A 22,824-nucleotide genomic window follows, 5' to 3' on the forward strand; every position below is an offset into this window, starting at 1 on the left:
GATATGTACTTGACACACGGTTTAACACGTGAACCTACAACAAGGCTTCAACATGTCCTTCAAAGAGGTAAATTGGTTTCTTATTGATCGCTAGCCGCAAATACAGCTATCGTCAATTACGCATGAATGTTTAACTGGTTTAGAGCTTCAATCTGGATCATCGCGCAAGTGAAACAACTACAAGGGAGTGTCAACGCTGTAAACTATATAAGATATTTTTTTAAGTAAGCGGAGCAGCACTACGAAAGTACTCGAATATCATGAAACGAATTATACACAGTTTGTATGCACTGTTTTTTTCTAACTCTTGTAAGAAGTATTGACTTCCGTTTTCAAGAATTTACCGATAATTCCGCTTGTGGAGGCAAGATTCTTCAGAGCAAGTACAGGTACGGCATGGCTAACGGAGTCAGCCAAGTAAAGTGTGCCCTCCTGTGTGCTGAAAGTGATTTGTGCAAGTCTTTTCAACATCACAAACTCAATCGGAGTTGTCAGCTTAATGATGACCTCGATATTGGCGATTGCTCTAAGATGACTGATGCTGTCGATTTCAGCTATTATGAAAAGGTGAGTTAATGTTTTACAAATGCTAATTCAGGAAATGCATTCATAATGCCGTTTAGAATTAAGGAAATGAATTCACGATGGCTTTTAGAATTCAGGAAATGAATTCACGATGGCTTTTAGAATTCAGGAAATGCATTGATAATGCTTTGTAGAATTCAGGGCAAGAATTCACAATGCCGATTAGAATTCAGGAAATGAATTCATAATGCCGTTTAGAATTCAGGAAATGCATTTATAATGCTTTTTAGAATCAGGCCAAGAATTCACAATGCCGATTAGAATTCAGGGCAAGAATTTACAATGCCGATTAGAATTCAGGAAATGCATTCACAATGCCATTTAGAATTCAGGGCACGAATCCACGATGCCTTTTAGAGTTCAGAAAATGCATTTACAATGCTTTTTAGAATTCAGGCCAAGAATTCACAATGCCGATTAGAATTCAGGGCAAGAATTTACAATGCCGATTAGAATTCAGGAAATGCATTCACAATGCCATTTAGAATTCAGGGCACGAATCCACGATGCCTTTTAGAGTTCAGAAAATGCATTTACAATGCTTTTTAGAATTCAGGGCAAGAATTCACAATGACGATTAGAATTCAGGAAATGCATTCACAATGCCGTTTAGAATTCAGGAAATGAATTCAAGATGACTTTAAGAAGTCAGGAAATGAATTAACAATGCCTTTTAGAAGTCAGGAAATGAATTCACGATGGCTTTTAGAATTCAGGGAACGTGTTATGGCATGTCAACATGAACCAAATTTTTCTGCTGTTTCTCCTACAAATAGATGTTTTGTCCAGTGGTCAATGGCGCTCAAATTCCGTCCATATAAATGCGTCCTTTAGCGGCGTCAGGATGATACAAGCGAAATACTGTTCGAAAACATTCACTGACAAATATATATCTCATGAAAAGTATGATGACATGTTATAGTTAGAAACCGTGTTTAAACATATTACACTTAACCCAGGGTATGTGTAGGTATGCATAGCGATACAGCTAATCTGACTCAAATAGTGAGTGAGTATGGTTTTACGCGCTTTTAGCAATATTCCAGCAACATTACGGCGGGGGACACCAGAAATGGGCTTCACACATTGTACCCATGTTGGGAATCGAACCCGGGCCTTCGGCGTGACGAACGAACGCTTTTACCACTGGGCTATCCCACCGCCCCTGACTCAAATAGAGAGTACCAGGTCACAGCCCGAATATGGCAAGTTCACTCCTTCCCCTTTACGATATGCCTCGTGTCTGAGTGCGTACATGTTGTTCAAGACTGTATTCAGCAAATTCAGCGCCTGTATTCACACAATTGTTCCCAAGACCAACACATTTTAGGTAAAAAGTTACATGACCTATCCCACCGGGTATCCATTCACTGCTGGGCGAACAGAGGCAATTTATGAACAAACTCACTTGCCTAGGGTGAGACCACATGTATCACATGTGCTTCGTTGTGGGACAGGAGTGAAGTCCTAGAAACTCTCTGGGGTCAAGCTGCCAGATACGGTCACACATCCAAAGACTCTCCGCGACCAAGGTTGCCTAACTTCTACTGATTTGTGTCCTCTCCGTCAACACAAATATACCCATGCAAACAAATAATTTTATGCGTGGTTATATAGCAAGGAAAATGGCTGAATTCAGTATTCAGACTCGGTTAATGCATTTGAAAAAAATTGGGGTAATGTGTGAAGTGGTTAAATGTAGTGTAAACAAAAAAGGTCGCGTTGATAAAATGTCTCCACGTGCTGTTCCTTTCAGTATATTTCAAGCTCCTTTATTGCTCTGTATCATTAAGCCTCTAAAAGTATCAGGTTTGGTTAACATGACCTTTGCGGAACACCTCCATCTATATTTCATTGTAGATGTATCATCGGGTGGCTCTGTTACGACGTAAATTCGTAAATTGTAATAAAAACGCAAATTGTAATACTTGAATCAAATTGTAATAAACTTGACGTAAATTGTAATAAAAACGTAAATTGTAATAAAAATTGACGTAAATTGTAATACGCAAATTGTAATAAAAATTGACGTAAATTGTAATAACTTTAGTTGCGGTAAAATGTAATAAATATTTACGTAAATTGTAATAACAGTTTTAATCACTCGTAAATACGCGGGTGTTTGTTTTGCGTTGCATTTCATACATCAAATAAGCTTGTTAGGGCGATAACTCAAGAAAGAAATCATGGATTTTGTTCAAATTTGGTACCAAGGTATATTGGCAAGATTCACCGACACCACTTGAATTAAGTGACCTTGAGGTCATTTTAAAGGTCACAGCGAAGGTGTAACAGTTTTGCACATGCCAAGCTTGGTAGCCGCGAACTTAGGAAAGAATTAATAGATTTTGATCCAATTTTATATCAAGTTGTATTGGCGGGAATCCCCCTACACCAATTGAAACAAAATATGCAAAAAACATGTTGTATGTTGGTAAAAGTCAAACATAGATATTAAACTGCACAAAAAAGCAATTTTAAACTATAATCGCTTGTTCAAGTGACTCCCCCTTCATGTTACTGAAAGGGCTTGTTTTGGAGACAGTACCCACCCCCTTTCAGTTGACGTCATCATAAGGATATAACTCATCCTAAAGTTTTCACTTATTCATACATGGTGTCAAGGGTTCAAACTAAATACTGAATGGTCACACAAGTGTCAACTCTCAATATGTTGTATATCTGGACACAATGTTTTTGAAAATTTAAAATGAGGGTGTCCTAAAAACAACAGTCCCCGTCTAAATGTAAATCAAGCAATCCAAATCTTTGAATGTTGATGATGACGGGAAGTCATCCAATACTATGCTGAACATGTTTTATATGATACTATCTGAGGGTATACCATTATCCAAGAGATAGCGCAATAGTGCAGTTGTAAGGCGTCTGCCTATCATGCTGAAGGCCCTGTTTCGAGGAGGCACCGAGGTTCGGTTCCCGAGATCGGCACATTTGCGTAGTATCCTTGGACATGATACTTAGATCTACACTGTCTCAGTTCACCCAGCTGTAAAATGGGTAACCGTGGGTATGTGCTGGCAATGTGAGTGTTTAGTTCATTGCGCCTAACATGCAGCATGGCTGTACAGTCCCCAGGGAGTTGAAAAAGTATCGGAAACTACGATAGTGTCCTATAATCGGGGACAGTAATGTACGTAGCGCCGTGAGCAGGCAATGTGCCTGGATGTGAGCGCCATATAAGCGGACTATTACTATTACTAGATACCAAATGGGAGATCGTTTTCCATTTTCTGAAAATTTGCAAGAAACATAATACCCCAATGTTGTGATGACTAATATCTCGTTAACCACATTACCCACATGAAATTTTGGATATGACTTTGCTAATGATTCCTTCAAAATAAAATGGAAGCTTCTTTTCAAACATTGGGCAACGAGAATATAGTTAGTTTGACTACTTTTTCAACGCCCCTCGTAACATACTTAAAAGAAATGAGAACGTCTAAGGAAAAAAGCATTTCGATCTCTGAATACTTCTGAGCTATTTAAATACAAAAAGCAAAGGAAGAAAGTAAATTATCTGAAAAGAATAGCCAAGGGAAACTTTTATTCTAATTTTGATAACTATTTATCACCTCAGTCTACTCAATCAGGTGGTTAGTACTTCATCGGGGCCCACTCCCCTTCTTGTCACTGATGATTCTGGGATACCTTCAGTTTTTACAGATTTGGATAAAGCTCAACATTAAATGAATATTTTGTATCTGTTTCAAATGTTACTGATGGCGGCAAGACTTTGCCACCTCTTAGCCATGCTGTGTTAACAGTATAACAAATGTCATTAACACGTCACAATTTAATTCTGGACTCTCCGCACTGTGGGTACTTTTTGACAAGTGATTTGACCAAATTAAACGTGCAGTTGTTATGAATATATATGCCAAGGATGAAAAAATGAAAACATTTTTTTGCGAAAACTTTAGATTTAAACTCGCTCGCCCATGAGTTTGCTCAGAATTCATGTTTTGGAGATTGTAAATGAATGAGTGTATGTTTATAAGCATCATGACACAAATTTAAGCTCATTTTGACTTAATTCGACTAAGTTAGAACGATATTAAAACCTCTCGCCCATCAAATTATATATTCTGTGAGACATGAAATGAAAAATAGTGAAAAAAAAGATTTTTCGTAATGTTGCATTGCTGTACCTTTACCCGTCGGAGAAGTCCTTCTCAAAAGATATATATTCCGTTGTTTGGAGCAGGCCTATATGACTGTTACGCCCCAGTGCTGCTAAACAACTCGTAGACCTTTAGTCTGACATAGACGCAGACCTTGCATGTTCAAGTTCACATCTGATAGGGGCCGAAACAATTGAATCCGACATGAATGCAATATCTCATTGGGTTATTGTTTTCCTAAGTAAGTGGAGTGTCTTCTACAACATTGGAGACAAGTGTATCGCTGTCCTTCTGATATTCCCCCGAACGGAAGCTCTACCCATTTTAGGTACAATGTGCATGTTACAGAATAGTAGGGAATAGTCTTAAGACGTTTCAACTTTGACCAGGATTCTCCGAACTTGTAACAGTCGTTTGAGAGATCAAAAGAGAAAGGGGTAGTGCGCGATGTATCTGACGCACGTATGTGGAGAACGTTTGAAGAATGTTACTGTATAATAATACATAATTGAAATACCAGTTATGTTTAAAAAGTACCCTCAATCTGATAGCCAGAGAGATTATTGTGAAAGATCGCAGTATTTATCTTCATAAACGGGCCGGGGCGGTGGGGTAGCCTATTGGTTAAAGCGTTGGCTCGTCACGCCGAAGACCCGGGTTCGATTCCCCACATGGGCACAATATGTTAAGCCCATTTCTGGTGTCCCCCGCCGTGATATTGCTGGAATATTGCTAAAAGCGGCGTAAAACCAAACTCAGTCAGTCAGTCAGTCATAAACGGGCCAAGATAAAAGTACATGCCATTCTTCCCCATATTATAGCCCTTCTATAGACATGGGACATCGTTGTTACAGGTAGGGCAAACACTTTCTTCTATAGGTATCTGCCGGTTTCACGCTACATACATGTATTCAGATTATTGGGAAAACTAGCGACGCAAGATCTCCTCCATCACACATATAATTGTATACATACCCAGTGATTAGTGATAGCGTTGAAGCAACTTATTAAAATTGACGACAGACACTATCAGCTGCAGTAGTACTGCCATACCTAGCATCGTATGTATTCCTCTCTTACATAAGGTAAAATATCACAGGGTTGTCATGGTAACAATAATTTGGCATACTATTTATTGTCTTACTCTTTAATCAGCGATTAGAATTTAAATCAGTTTTGAGGTCAGCATGTTAAGAGAAAAGAAGATGTAAAACGAAAAGTATTGTGATCGAATCTATTGGCCTTTGTAAAAGCAAGTTTCAAGCCACTTACATAAAAACCTGTTTTCATGATAAATATCTGCTAATCCTTGGCATGATTCCGACCATATCATGAGCATGTGTTTGTGAATCATAATCAAATAGTGATGTTACAAGGCGTCCATGCCGCGTCAACAACACATGCAAACGCACGAGAATTGCAATACGAGCCCCTACACAAATGATTCTCAGTGACCTGGAGACACTTGTGATTGAGCGTATGTATATTTTCCAGTTTCAACCAAATGTACATTCGAGGATATCGAAATCTAGGTTAAGCTATTTGAATCATATTTACAATTAAAATACCCAAACAATGGTCTGTTGTCCAAATTGTTGGTTTTCCATACCTTGTCCCAGTCTGTATCACAGTCACAGACCGATATTATTTGCCCTTCTGTCCAGCCCTTACTGTAATATGCATACTGCAATACTGTACATGTTGCACATATACTACACAACGTATTATGCATGTAGTCAATGCTATGCTCAGCAACGTCCACTCGTATTCAAGATTATACCTGGTTAGTGATGCAAACAAATGTGTATTCGTATGTGCATTTTAATGAAATGAGGAACCAAGCAAGCAAAATCATAGTATGCATAAACATCAAGTTGGTACAATGGGACTCGTTATCATCGGAGGAAGCTCACAGTTTACTTGTATGGACGATCTATTATAAGTACGTGTTGTCTGTCTGTAGTAGACAGAACCGTTACATAGCATGTAGAGCACGGATACACTGCTCGTGCATCCCACACACTCACGTGCACATGCTTCACAACATTCGCAGCGCGTACATCGTTAACATCTGGCGGTGCGTGTCACTGACTGAAGACGTGAAGGGAGGCATTGACAACTTCATGAGCACATATTATCATATTTATCTAAATCATATAAATTGTTCATTTACATCACATGTGAATCTCTGCAAAAGCGCAATGTTACTGTAAACAACACAGTTTTATGCTCAGTTATACTGATGTTAACATATGTAAAGCATGGAGTCATGATGACTATCGACAGTAACTGTTCATGAGATCGTTCAAGGGCATTATGGGTATTTCAAACAAGTTATCTCGTGACTGTAATAGTATTCATTTGTCTTGACTCAGACTAATCACAACCTTGAGTTTAGTAGACTTGCACACTTCATCGAAGTGCTGTTGGCCACCCGTCCCCCATCTTAATGAGGATGCATGACCCCGCTGGTCACCCATGACGCCTCAACTCTCTTATACAAGACCAGTTGGCGGGCCCTTCGACCTTGCGCTGCTCGGGTCCGGTAAGATCTTCATTGATGATAAATCGTGTCAACTGACACGTTATGCGTTCTCCTAAGGTCCCCATATAGCTTCCCGTCTCGATTACGATTTGTGAATCTTAAATCTGAATCTTATATGTGTTATTCAGAATGGTTGCATTGCATTCTCTCTTCATAAACAGTTTTAAAAAGGAAGTAATAAAACTATGCTTTTCAATGGCTATGCTAGAAAATAAAATGTTATATATACACATACTTCACTTTCCGAATGAAAGCATATATGAAATTATCTGCTGTGTCCATATATGAAAACAACCATAGGAATGTGCTTGATGTTTAACAAATTATGTTCTGGTCACGTGTCCTCGTTGATCATGGAGGGTCGGTTTGCTTGGCTAGTGGTTAAAGCGTTCGCTCGTGGATCCAGGTTCAATTTCCCATATTTGCATAATGTACCATGTGTGAGGCCACCCCCGAGATATTGCTGGAATATTACAAAAAGCGGGGCAAACCACACTCACTTGCTCACTCGTTCATTACAGAGTAACAGCATGCTACGAGATTCCTTCTTAAAGTTTATTTGCATATCTCCTTAAAGGCATTGTAACTCTTTAATCTTGCATGAAAACGCATTTAGATGATATTAGCTTTTACTGACATTATTGTAACATGCAATTTGTATGTGTCTCTGTATGGTTCATACACGGACATGGGCGACGACAAAATAGTCGGGGCTGCATGAAATACATGGACAGTGTGGGTTATAATGAAGTGAGTGGGTGAGTTTAGTTTAACCCGCTTTTAGCAATATTCCGGCAATATCACGGCGGGGGACACCTAAAATGGGCTTCACACATAGTAACCATTTGGGGAATCGAACCCGGGTCTTCGGCGTGACGAGTGAACGCTTTAGCCACTTGGCTACCCCACAGCCGAAATAATGGCTGAACGTTTGTCAAGTTATATTTATCAATAATACCATTTGCAAGGCATTACATGTACTTCACTTCATACTCATAGGCATATATGGAGAGATTATTCATGTTGGTCAACCCATTTCGATCGTTATTAAAAAGACATTACTGCAAAATTTACACTAGTCTTTCATGTTAAATACCTGTCTTTGAAACACAGCTTCTATTCCGAGCTGATTTGCTTTTCAGTCACTTCACGCCCAGTGATGACATTGGCATTATGTGATTTACACCAGCCATTAATGTTAAATAGCTGTCTTTGAAACACAGAAAGTATTCCGAGCTGATTTGCTTTTCAGTCACTTCCCGTCCCCCGCCCAGCGATGACATTGGCATTATGTGATCTGACAATGAAAAACAAATGGAAGTTCTTGTGCTTATGTACTCTTTGAAGTGAAGCGTTTCTACAACTTAACACATAATAAATTATACATAATAGTGGATAAAAAGAAACCTTTCTTTTTTAATTTGGTTTGTAAATTACTGACTGTTTTTTGCCATTGAACACTCACTGAGTCCCTGTTGTGACAACAACCATCTGTCGTCGTATATCTCATGAAGCGAGAGCGTGTAGCGAACGCCTTTGTTTGTTCGTGCTGGTCTTTCCTTTGGGAACATGAATCTAATCAATGCCCTGTATGGTGTTTATGCATAAATCCATGTTGAGTCACTCACTCAACAACGCTGGGAGTTTTAAAAACTCTTGTTACCTTTGATCGCGCAGTGAATATCGAAGATATTCAGTCGCAGATGATATTGTGAAGCTAATTCATAACGCCATTCGTGTTGAACATGTAACGGATATTATTTCATACGTTTACACGCGCACCACCTCCTGTACAAACTTGACAGAGAACGGTTCTCTATGAACGGTTCTATGTTCATGATAACTGTTTCTTACAGTAATATGTAGAGTTTCAAGTTAGGGTTTAGTACTACGGAAGCGTAGTAGGGCCACGGTGAAAAAATGTTTGGTCTCACTATCTCCTACGTAAGGCATATTTTCTCCTACGTAGGACAAATTATCCCCTACGTAGTACTTAATATATCGTATTTACGTAGGAGATGAGCGATATATTAATAGACATTAATCTGATATGGTCGACTTAGATCCGCAGACATATATATATATATATATATATATATATATACATACACAAAATGTCCAAAGTAGTACAGGTGTTCAGTCATAAATATTGCATAGATAAATAAAAACAGAATGCCTTTTTCTCCAACATGTTTCGTTCTTTACTCTTCAGGGAGATTGTAGCGGTTACAGTATGACGTCATTACATATATATTGTGACGTCATAATAGGGACAACATTCTAGAGCGACAAGGTCACAGCTTGCAATGGTTTAACATTGGTTTGTTCTTGTCTATGAAGTAGTGTTCTTTTAAAATTCGTTTTACTTTGTCCGAATTTTGAACTTGATAAAAGGAAATATTGTAAATTTAACATCGTTTCCTTTCGCACAGACATCTAGATGTTCACTCAGTGGGATACATCGGGTTTCAGGACACTTTATTTGTTGTTTGTGGACACGAACCCGGGCTCTTAAATTTTCTGATTGACCAATATACTGTTCATTACAGCCTGTGCATGTTATGACATATATTATGTTTTTGCAAGAGCAGTCAAAATTCTGTTTTACATAGAATTCTCCGTGTCTCGTGAAAGTTACAGAGTGTCCTTCAACAATATGTCGACACGTTCCACAGTTACCTCTGTTGCATCTAGACACAGTAGGATTTGATAAATTCTGTTTCTTTGAAATAAATTTGGCTTTTGTTAGTATCTTTTTAAGATTCTGATTTTGTCTTTTGCTATTTATTATTTTTCTAGATTTCAGCATAGATTTCAGTTTTTCATCTTGTTCTAAGATGCACATATTTGTATTTATGTTCTGGAACACATTTGGGTTCAATGATACCATAATATATGTATATAAATAACTATGCACAGGCTGTAAATGAACAGTATATTGGTCAATCAAAAGAAAATTTAAGAGCCGGGTTCGTGTCCACAAACAACAAATAAAGTGTCCTGAAACCCGATGTATCCCACTGAGTGAACATCTAGATGTCTGTGCGAAAGGAAACGATGTTAAATTTACAATATTTCCTTTTTATCAAGTTCAAAATTCGGACAAAGTAAAACGAATTTTAAAAGAACACTACTTCATAGACAAGTACAAACCAATGTTAAACCATTGCAAGCTGTGACCTTGTCGCTCTAGAATGTTGTCCCTATTATGACGTCACAATATATATGTAATGACGTCATACTGTAACCGCTACAATCTCCCTGAAGAGTAAAGAACGAAACATGTTGGAGAAAAAGGCATTCTGTTTTTATTTATCTATGCAATATATATACATATATACACATATATACATATATATATAGTTATATGATTTATATATATATTTAGTTATATAGTTATAGGATTTTTCTCCTGGAGTATATCATCCGAGTATTCAATGTGCTGCACGTCCACGTGAACTCATTATTCTTACCACCAAAAGAAAGCAGTATTACGCAAGCTAACACGCCTTATTAAGATGCACTGGCTCTTGCTACCAGTATCAGTTACGTCTTGTCTGCGGTGTTGGCAGTTCTTGTGAGGTGCTTCTTTCGAGGGATTAAAAGGTTCAGTGGTGAACAAAGGGCGATGAGGTGCCTCTTTGTCCTCTCAAGTGTCCCTAGCTGTCCCAATAGAATAGCACTTTATCTCTCTTACATCCTCGATAATCTCCAGGGTATACGTCACTCTCCACTATACCCTGGATGCATCCACGGCTTAGGGCGATGATTTTATTACCTCAATTGGCTGGCTTTTTACCCAATCAGGTGCCTACGCTGGGAAGTTGAGCGTACCAATCACAACTCACTTTCGCTTCTTAAATTATCTTACCGTTAAAACTTGGCAACTCAATTGATGCAGAGGTACTCTGAAAGAAGTAGAAGGAGTTCTGTCACATATTTTTTAAAGTTTCAGATCTGTCAATTTGTCTTTAGTATTTCCCAAAAAATCTGAGTTGCACTGCGAACAAACCTTCGCGACTGCGACCGCTATCCTTGTTGACACTGGCAAGCTCGGTTGTAACGGCGGCTTAGCTGATTGGCTACTGTGAGAATGCGGAGCCAGCCAAGGGAGGTAATAAAATCATCGCCCTAAGCCGTGAATGCATCCAGGGTATAGTGGAGAGTTATCGTAACGTATACCCTGGCGATTATCGAGGATGTCTCTCTTAGAGCACAGCCAAATATGCCACAGGTACCAACTCGTAAGTCTATTCAGCTCACTACTGTAAAATATTTTTTGGCAGTGAGTGAGTGGAATATTATTGCGCTGCATGTGACCTTTCTTAATAGTCTCACACTGCCGGAACCATATGTTATTTCTCCTTCCGCTCAGCCTTTGCTGTAATAACGCCATACATCAGCTTTACGTGGTCCACATTTGTTTCAATTACGCAAAAGTATGCGACAACAAAAAAGGAGGTTTCTGATAAGACCTTACAAGCAAACAAATCTAGTGGACCTGATGGCATTAACATGAGAGGGGTAAAACGAATTCGTACATCTATAGCTGAACCTCTTTGTTTGTTGTATAATATATCACTGCGTGACTGTATTTCCTACATTGTGGAAAACGGGTAATGTTACTCCTATTATGAAAGAAGGAAATGCATCCCTCCCAACTAATAACAGACCTATTAGTTTAATACCTATCCTTTGGAAAATCCTTGAAAGAATAATGGTAAAGCATGTGCACGACCATTTCCATGAACGTAACATTTTAAGTAAATTCCAGTTAGGTTTTACTGCTAGTCATTCTACTACATCTCAACATAGACATTTATCATAATATATGCTCAGTCCTAGATAATCACCGCCTTTACTGTATGCTGTTTAGTGATATTTCAAAAGCTTTTTACAGGGCAGGGCATAAAGGTTAATTGCACAAATTAGAAAATGATGGTGTTCGTGGAAACGTACTTAGTTGGTTAACTAACTAGACGACAGTGTGTCTCTGTTAATGGAACATTATGAAAAACTAAATGTTACTGCAGGGGTTCCTCAAGGATCTGCCCTTTGTGTTCCTTGTATATATCAATGATTTACCTGGAAATTTACAAAATATCACAATAATGTTGGCCGATGACACATCAATCGGTGTTGCGGGAAAATATGTAAAATCGATAGAAGCAACTCTCAACTATGATTTAGCCCAATTGAATAAATGGGCAGAAAAGTGGTGTGGTGTGTTCTAACGGTTATTTCTAGCATACTTTAAGACATAGAGGGGGGGTGGGGGTGGTTCTAACGGTTATATCTCAAATACATGTAGAGGCGGGAGGCCTAAAGGGTATGAACAACAATAAAAACTTTCATTTATAACCCACATTTTCGAACCTTTTATCAGTCTCTAAAAGGGAACTGGCAATAGATTTTAATGAGCTTCGTCCTTCAAGCCTGAACACCTTTTAATATGGTTAATTAATCCTTTGTAATTTATCAAAAAAAAAGTAGTGAGGTTGTGCTTTATTGTTATAGATTTCTAAAATATATGGACACTACTGGGACGTTGGTAACTGTCTTGGTATTTTCGGAACGAGAGAAGGGATATGCCGATATTTAGGTCGTTAGCCTAGCATATTATGGTCACGAATATAATTTTCTATTTATTACCGAAGTCTTTAATTGCAGAAATTACGCGATAATCTACTTTCCAACAAAGGCAGGCTCCCCGTCATCGTTGTATTTAGAAGGCGGCTTCTGAGAAGCAACGTGACGTCATAACATTGTTCATGATTTCATGTCACCATGACAAAGTGATATTTCACCCGGTGCATATCGCATGAAAACAAATTATCCCCGATATGTTTGCCCTCGTATGTTATAAGCATTGTTATGATCATTCTTTGAGGTTAATGCCACCCGTTGAATTCTTTGTTGTATTTTGAGCGGTGAAACTAAATAAATGATGGTCTACCCATAACAATTAAGGTGTCAACTTCCACTGTATACCTTACAGAAAGAAGTTTTGACTTTACTTTGATAACGAGCACATCTGATCGATTCCTTGGAGCAAATGATGCAATTCAATATCATTTCTACATTTTATTTTATATGCATCAATCAAATACAACAAATGAGTAGACAGATTGACTGCTATGTGGCAAGGAATAACCAGGCGCCAGCGATTTATGATATCCCTAGCAAATGTAACTTAAAATTCCCTCTCATAAAAATACAATAATATGTAGTAATATGATGAAGAAAATAATACGAACCAGGTTAAACTATGACAACGCAATATATGAATGTATGATCGAAACATAAATCATAATAAATCTCATATGATTAAAACATTAAATTAACTTCAAATATGTCATTGCGTCAACATTGAAAATAATTCGAAAATGAAGAACAAGAAACGTACATTTCAAAGCGTAAACAAACAATATCCTGTTATTTTGGGATATGCTATGAAGAACTTCAAAATGTAATAGAAATAACATTAAATTATTGAAAGCTATTGCTCGTAAAATATGTCCTTGCGTCAACATCGAAAATAACTCCATACTGAAAAACAATTAATTTTAAACATACACAAATAATCTCTGGCTTTCTTAAGACGTGTCACGAATAATTTCACAGCTGGTAGAATTAATATGAAATTATAGAAACCATATGCTAACAAAAATTTGAAAATTAGTAATGACAAAGCGTTTGTCACAAACATAGCTATTACCCCGCCATATGTCGATATCTGAATGTCGCAATTATCCCCTGTCTGACCCTGCAAATTATGTAAACGTTACCGAACTGTCATCTGATGCCTTGATACAAAATGCGAACAAATTCCACCCATTAGGTTTGGAGATATCGCAAGAATACTCGCTGTGACTTTGAAAATAATCCGAAGGTCACTGAATTGGACTGGCGTTAGACGATACTCCCAACGCATCTTGGTACTACCTTTAAGCAAAACATATTAATTATGTCTTGTATTTTCGCACTAAAAAGTTAGACATGTGCAAACACTTTTCACTGTGAACTTAAAATGAGCACAAGTTTCCCAATCAATACACCTTGATATAAAATTGGATCAAAATCTGTTAATACTTTTCTGAGTTCGCGGCTACCAAGCTTGGCATGTGCAAAACTGTTACACCTTCGCTGTGATCTTTAAAATGACCTCAAGGTCACTAAATTCAAGTGTTGTCGATAAATCTCCAATCTCCAGTCAATAAACCTTGGTACCAAATTTAAACAAAATCCATCATTTCTTTCTCGAGTTCTTTCAGTAAACAGAATGGGGAGTCATTTGACCAAGCGATTGTAGTTTTGAAATTGCGTTTTTGTGAAGTTTAATATCTATGTTTGATTCTAGCCGACTTCTACCAATCTCAAACATAGCATATTTTGTTTCCTGAAGTTTGTGATGCATTTTATTGCAGATTTTACGTTTTTTGGAAGTACCAAGCCAAGATACCAGGCTGACAGATAATATGTAGAAACATAAAACATAAAAACAGCTGCATTTGTATCATATTCTAGGTGAGGCTGACTACTATTTGAACGTCCCTCGTAGTTATACCCGAAGACCCACCCACCTCTCCGACTCTACATGCATGCAAGTGTGTTAGATATACCCGTTAGAAACCCACCCCTACCCTACTTCATATGTATACATATCAAAACCTCAAAAGATATTTGCGAAAAGACATGATACAGAGGACAGTTTATATCGATTATATATCAGGACGAATATCATTTTCGTCATTTAGCTAAGATTTGTCAATTTTTTCCTGGGTTATCGCGCTAACAATCTTTATATTGGCAAAACCCTCAGATTTTTGCTGTGACCTTGACAATTATCTCAAGGTCACTCCATTTCACTTGTGTCGGTGAATCTCGCCAATATACCTTGGTACCAAATTTGAACAAAATCCATGATCTTTCTTAAGTTATCGCCCTAACCAGCTTATTTGATGTATGAAATGCAACGAAAAGCAAACACCCGCGTATTTACGAGTGATTAAAACTGTTATTACAATTTACGTAAACATTTATTACATTTTACCGCAACGAAAGTTATTACAATTTACGTCAATTTTTATTACACTTTGCGTATTACAATTTACATCATTTTTTTATTACAATTTACGTTTTTTATTACAATTTACGTCAAGTTTATTACAATTTGCTGCAAGTATTACAATTTGCGTTTTTATTACAATTTACGTCGTAACAGGCTCTAATGAAACACACAATACGATTAGCACAATATACACAAAATAATCACAGGCGAATCGGCATGTAAATTTTTAGCAGTCTTTTCGACATTATCATTGTTAGTTGGATTCAACAAAGAAAATACATGTTTGACTTGTCCGAAGGCCACGGTATGAAGTGTCTGTAGAGGGGAGCTGCGTCCATCATGCACTCCAAGTCTACATCCAGAGGTGAGCGAGAATCTGAACAGCGCTGCACATTGACCAGGTTACGATCACTGGCAGGGAACTTGGTTACTGTGAGAGTGGAGTCTTTGTGATTTTTGCGACAGAAACTTTATGATTTGTGACAGAGCATTTGTGATTTTAGCAACTGCAAGGCGAGGGTAAGGTGCAATAAATGGCCTGTAGACATCCGAAATCAACTTAAGAAGGAATTAATTTCACGTTTACCTCAATGCTAAGTTCCTTCAGGAACGAATGTAGTTATATTACTCTGAAAACCCTTGATAATCATGTAAAGTCATAAATTGTTTTTTTTTAATTAATGAATTGATGTAATTTATAAATTGTTTGAATAAATTATTGTAGCATAAAAAGTCAGCATTCTGATTGGGTTTATCTCCCACTATAAAGAAGCTTGTGCTGTTTTATCAGCGAAAAGAAGACACATATTTAAAACACTGAATTGGTATAATTTATGATTATGAAGTTGATGTTACGGAAAATTCATTCATGGTCACAAATAATTCACAATCACAAAAATGGAATTGACAGGACACAATTTGCAAAATCTTGTCCATGAATGGGAATAGGACGCTTCTATTAATATATCTATGGTGTCGAAAGATCGTCTGAATGTTTGAAGCTATAATTCGATGTGATTTAAACTGAACATAACATTGTCGTCTCTCGACTGTTCCATGTCAGGACAATGTTGACTACAACATCATAAGTGGTCAAGTATAATGTGGTGATATTTGTCCATGCTTTTAATTCCATCATGAAGGGTATGAATTTTGCTTGAATTTCTTATAATAGAATTGTGCAGAATCGGTTCACTTTTGTTGAAAATCTCCTGGCATAAATATTGCTGTAAGGGGTACCTGTCATATCTTCCTGTTTCGCATAGTTTTCTCTATCCTTAGATTTACTTCAATATTCTTGAAATATATAGTTCAGTAAAAACAAACCTAATGAATCCACTTATGGGATTAAAGGAGCCATGAATCATTAGTGGTGGTCCGATTAATTGAAATAATCGAAGATTGGTTGCAGTGACTAAACGACCAAGCAGCTGATCATGTTTCCTCATAATCGAACACAAACAATTTTGGAACACTTGCTTGCAGTAACAATATTTTTCACAAGGTTGGTTTTGTCTGTCATTAAGTCTACATTTCATAAGCACGACAAGTTTGGTCCAGGTCATGATTGAATTTATCTTGAAAACTCCAGAAAATAAATGTTCCTAACATACTAGTCATCCTTTAAAAATGGGGCGGTGGGGTAGCCAAGTGGTTAAAGTGTTCGCTAGTCAAGCTTAAGAATGTGCGAAGCCCATTTCTGGTGTCCTCCGCAGTGATATTGCTGGAATATTGCTAAAGCGACATATGCTCGAAAACGGTATAAGAATCTATACCGAAACGTCGCTATTGTTAAAATAAAGAAGCTGATCATCCATAAAGTTGTGTCATCTCTATTCACCTAGTGTGTTACATGAGACAACAATTTACGTTTTGAAGTCTATTTATGATTGACAGATACTCATCATTATCTACAACAATGTGTAGATCACAATCATCATCTCCAACCTTACCTGAACAAAGACATTCCTTCCCAAACTCGGAGATGGTACGGTGTTCTCCATGTTTTTCATGCAACTCATGCTGCACGTGTTGTTCACAAGGACCAGCCCTATAAAATCCACTCACAAACCTGGCTGAAACATTCACATTACAACGTCAGCAAGATGCCGCGACTCATGACAGCTCAGGGGAACCAGGCGCTAGGAAGACTTGAAGCTGGCCACACTGCACAAGCCGTTGCCAGTCACTTGCATGTCAACGTTTGGACCATCTACCGGCTGCAGCAACGTTTCCGGGCCACCAACACCACAAATGATTGCCCCAATACTGACAGACCAAGAGTGACCACAAGACGACAAGACCAACATGACTTCTTAACAGCGAGAACCTTCATTGCCGTAGACCTTACCGTGGACCTATCCTCTCCCCTCGTCATCGGCGTGAACGTTTACAGTTCGCCCTACAGCACCAAAACTGGCGATACAGGCAATGGAGAACTGTTCTGTTCACAGATGAGAGTCGGTACTGCGTATCAACTGCAGACATCATACCACATTTCGCACGTCACCGGAACAACATTTCCCAGCATGATAACGCCCGGGCCCATACTGCCAAAGCTACACGGGACTTGCTACAGCAGAACGGTGTTAACATTATGCAGTGGCCTGCCCATAGTCCTGATTTAAACCCTACTGAACATCTTTGGAATGAAATTCAGAGGAGACTGAATAATGTCATACCAAGGCCAAATACAGCCGATTTATTGCGCCAAGCCATTCTCAGAGTGAGCTTCCAGGTGCCAATGGCCTTCATTAATCGATTGGTGCACTCCATGCAAAGAAGCTGTGCTGCAGTTATTGCCGCTCATGGTGGTCACATTAGGTACTGAAGTCAACAGTCTGAATGGACTGCAAACATTCACGTAATGTCTTGAAATTGTGCTGAGTTATTCATTGATGTGTCAAAATATTGTAAACATATAATGGTTTTCATCCGCTTATTATGTCCATTTCTGTAATGATGTGATTACAGTGTCTGTCTTATTTTGAATTCGTACTGACGTTTGTTTTGCTGCTGAGTATATATTGAACAAACAATGAGCAAGCTACAATGAATCACAACACAGATTTCTAGTACAATGCAACTGAGTCACAATATATAAAATATTAACTCACCAGAGTCTTGACATTTACAGTGTGAGCAGATATACTAATTGAAGGTTGTTTACAATGACATATGTTGAATATAGACGAGCAGGGTCAGTCTAGAAATGTACGACGTCAGACGATGACGATGGCAGACAGATGTACTCAAATCCAGTAATAATCCATGTAATAAAGTCCATGTGATTCCCCGCCGCACAACGCAACAACCAGCCTTTGTATAGCTCTTACACAGTTCTCGAGCATTCTAGTAAAGTTCGCGAGCATCACTATCCACTCAGAACATTAGGCGATTTTCTTGAACATACGACCGGGAGTCAAAACAAAATAAGCCAATGAGGCAACTCTGGAGCGCTATCAAAAAGGCGCACCGCTAGAAATAATATTGCCATTGAACATATATGATGCAAAATGTGAGCCACAACCCACACTCAAAACTTTAAACATTGTGACCCAAAATAACTATCTCTTAATCAATGATTTTACAAATTACAAAAAATATACTCTCATAACAATTATCAAAATAACTTTCATTGCAAATTATGATAAAATGATACCTATACTATTGTTAGATTTATTAAAGTAAATTATAAAGTTGCAAGATGATATCATGTGCTGATAAGGAAAATTATAGTCTATAGTATACCACAAACGAAAACTATAATTATCATTTTATCTTATTTTAACAGTATCATTGCAAAGACTCTGTCACAAATCAAAATCAAAGTTTCTGTCGCAAAAATTCACTCTCATTGAAACCAAGTTCCCTACCAGTGGTTATTTTCATTGCAGATTAGATCATCAGTAAGAAAGGTAGGGTCACCATACTAAGGTCCATATGAACTTACGGTACCTTTATTAATGGTTTGTCATCAGGATTTACACCTTTCCTTAGTTACCGGAAATCATTGCAAATTTAGCTTGAGATTACAAGTAAACACATAGTATGCGGTTCAAACACAGCTACATATAAATATGCTTTGAATGAGTTGAATGTACCCTTTTTGAGGAAATTTATATACATCACTTTGTACATCGAAATTCATTATTGAGATCCATTTCTTTTAAAAATTATAATGTTATCAAAGAATGAACTTTACTAAAAATTCTTTTATTGCTTGACTTTGAAATATTTATCAATTTGAGAACAGTGTACGCCTTATTTTTAATCCTATTATGTTAAAACTTATAAGCTATATAAGTCAGCGATATTATTTATATTCACGTGAACATAAGCTCAAAACAGTTTTGTTACGATTATTATAGAGAAGGGCTTTTTAATCCATTGAGTAAATTTCGACTATATATGGATCTGGGGGTTTTCTTTGTCATTACCATAACCGTTCATCAATATCTATTGACACAATAAGGTTAAAAGAAAACAAAATTAGACGCTAAGATAAGTAGTCCAAAATATACACAAAATACACGTCTGAAACTGAATGGTGAAAATACGAACAATGAAACAAGACAATTTGTATTATTAAATTGATTTCTTCATCAATTTGTATTTCTGGAATATTTTGTTTTGCTATAAGCCATGACATACGTTTGATGCGCATGGATTTATTGATCGTTATCATTGTTGTTTCAGGCATGTCTCAATGGCGGTTTCCTGAAGCCAGATGGTAGATGCGCGTGTGTGGATGGTCACGTTGGTCCTCGGTGTGAGCGACCAATGACAGGTGGGTGTTTAGTTGGTATTGAATTCTTGAGTGTAAGAATATGTGTATCCCATCAATGTTTCTGTAAATGTTATGGCAACAACACAGAGAGTGTGTATCTATTTGAGGAATTGCAGATGCAAATTTCAGTTTAAGAAGGTGTCGCTTATAAAGATTACCTACACAGTGGTCAGTGATCACTTAGTGGAACAAGGCACTTAATACTAGAATGATAGAAACATCTATAATAAGTACCTAAGTTCATTTAAACATCGGATTTAAATTTATTCTCACCAGAGTGTTTGAAATTCTTTGACATGCTTCTTGAGGTTAACCCTAAGCTGGGCCCCCGTCTCCTCCATCGCGATATCGAACCAATAGGGCAACTTGACGCGCGCAAAGGGAGCCGTGAACCTGCTTAGGGTTAACCCTCAACAGTGATTTCCTGGTGACATTACTGGTGAATACTTGCATGAAATTACAACGCTTCAGAACTCATTTCAGTCGTGCTGATATAAAAAAAAAATGGATCGGCGTGGTAGCAAAGTACTGAGGTTAAAGTTTGGACTTGTGGCGCCTAGAGGCCGGAGTTCGATTCTCTAAAATGGGTACAAATGTGCTAAACGAATTTTCGTTGATGACCCGTCACGGTTTGGCGTCACTAATGCTGTTCCCAAGCAAGACCTAGACCTTGGAATTAAGTAATGATCATGACTTCATCATGCTTTTGTGAAGCTCTTTTTTCTTCTGTGTTACAATATCATGATGCATTTACATATCACCGATCGTTAAAAGACGAGGTTCTAAAAATATAATGGACACTTATTCAACAAGAAGAAAATATTCCCTTCACGACCTGAAAAAGGACCCAAAACAGATTTTATAGCAGACTGGCGATACCACTAACAATTTACAATTCCCACAGTTTTTAAACAAAGGCATATTGGCAAAAGTTTCTTGATAATCGGAATTATATTGTCTCGATATACATTCTGATTGGCTGACTCAGGATGGTAATGCGTGAGTATGGTTTTACGCCGCGTTTAGCAATATTGAGGAAATATCATGGCGGGGGCACCAGAAATGGGCTTCACACCTTATCTGGGGAATCGAACCAGGGACTTCAGCGTGACGAGAAGACGCTTTAACCATTAAGTTAACCATTAGGCTACCTCACCCCTATGTCGAACAGGACGATCCTTGTGGTAGGAAGTTATGGAAAGATAGGAATGATAACAAATACATGTCGCGCTGACACCGTTGTGTAAAGGTGACCATATATGCAATGTATGACAATTCTCTTGCAACAGATTGTTCTGAGGGTTTCAACTCCGTCCATGGCTACACCGACGGTGTGTACAATATTAAACCATTAGCCTCGCAAACGTCATTTCCGGTCCACTGCACCATGAAATTCGGCGGGAGAACAAGAATTGCATATCGGTCTCTGTCTTCAGTGGATTTCTACCAAAACTGGGACGGCTACAAAAACGGTTTTGGTGATGTGACAGGTGACCATTGGCTTGGACTTGAGAAGATTCATCTCATAACAAAACCTGGTTCATATGAATTGCGAGCGGGGGCTGTGCTGAAGAATAAAAGTCGCTATCATCAATATTATGAAGATACGCGAGTGGCTGATGAAACGAACGGCTATATGATTACATTTTCGGCCGTGAGGACGCCGAATATACAACCTCTTGGTGATTGTCTAAGCCCTCTGAATGGGTCCTCATTCAGTACATTTGACCGCGACAACGACAACTTGCCATCCGGAAGCTGCGCAGTCGATTATCAGAGTGGATGGTGGTTTAACGCATGTGCAGACTGCAATCCTACAGGCCGTCTGTTGATGACTGCTGATGGTTTACGGACAAACGTCCAGCATGAGGTTTACTGGACAAATAATTTAGGTAATGCTGTTCCCTACATATTGAAATTGTGGCTTGTAAAGATGTAATATGTACATTCCAGAAATTGGCTCCGGAAACACATTTGAACGATGCAGATGTAACGTTGAGTGAATTCACTTGGTGTATAATAGGCCGTAGGGCCGGATGGTCTACATTTTTTTTATTTTGAATTTTATGTGATTTTAATATGTCAATTGTATACCACGTGACACGTTAATAAACTATTTTCTTCTTCTTCTTCTTCATAATACTAATTGGAGTCTCCCCTAGTACCCGATCAGAGAACATTACAATGGCATAAAATAAGGGATTTAATTAAACATGTAATGGTAAGAATATGCAATTACTACGTTAATTACCTTATGGCCAGAAACTTCAACTTAGTAAGGTACATGTATATATATGTAAACATTGAATATTTCTAAGTAACCTCTGCACATGAGATAAAGCTTTTGGAAACAGATCTATTTGGAAGATAACATACCTCATAAAAGGAGAACTTTACCCAAGACTGGTCATTCACAAACTGAACATTCTCCAGCTGATCTCACTTATACTGCAATAGAGAGTATAGGGATCCACACGAAGCACACCACTTTAGTGATAACAGCTTCTTGTTTATTGCAATGAGTGACGTTTCGACGTTCATCATTAAGGATAAACAAGCTGATTGGCTGGTGATTGAATAGTTGATTGAGTTTATCACTTGGACGATGGAGTGGATTTCGACTTAGTGAAGTTGATTTACAGATATAATCTATCAATCAGCTGTTTAATTAGCATCAAATCAGACTGTT

At 37.9% G+C, this 22,824-nt stretch overlaps 1 protein-coding gene across 1 annotated transcript; it reads left to right on the forward strand.

Moving 5' to 3' along the window:
* The first annotated feature begins 426 nt into the window (after window positions 1-426).
* Window positions 427-22,262, forward strand: LOC124285410 (fibrinogen-like protein 1). Its single transcript, XM_046721633.1, has 3 exons — window positions 427-567; window positions 20,045-20,135; window positions 21,425-22,262. Exons 1-3 carry the CDS (start codon window positions 532-534, stop codon window positions 22,072-22,074), a joined length of 777 nt encoding a protein of 258 aa, XP_046577589.1. The 5' UTR covers window positions 427-531; the 3' UTR covers window positions 22,075-22,262.
* The last annotated feature ends 562 nt before the right edge of the window (window positions 22,263-22,824 follow it).

Source organism: Haliotis rubra, unplaced genomic scaffold (assembly GCF_003918875.1).
Source record: "Haliotis rubra isolate DU_JTF1 unplaced genomic scaffold, ASM391887v1 Scf36, whole genome shotgun sequence".
Taxonomy (NCBI): domain Eukaryota; kingdom Metazoa; phylum Mollusca; class Gastropoda; order Lepetellida; family Haliotidae; genus Haliotis; species Haliotis rubra.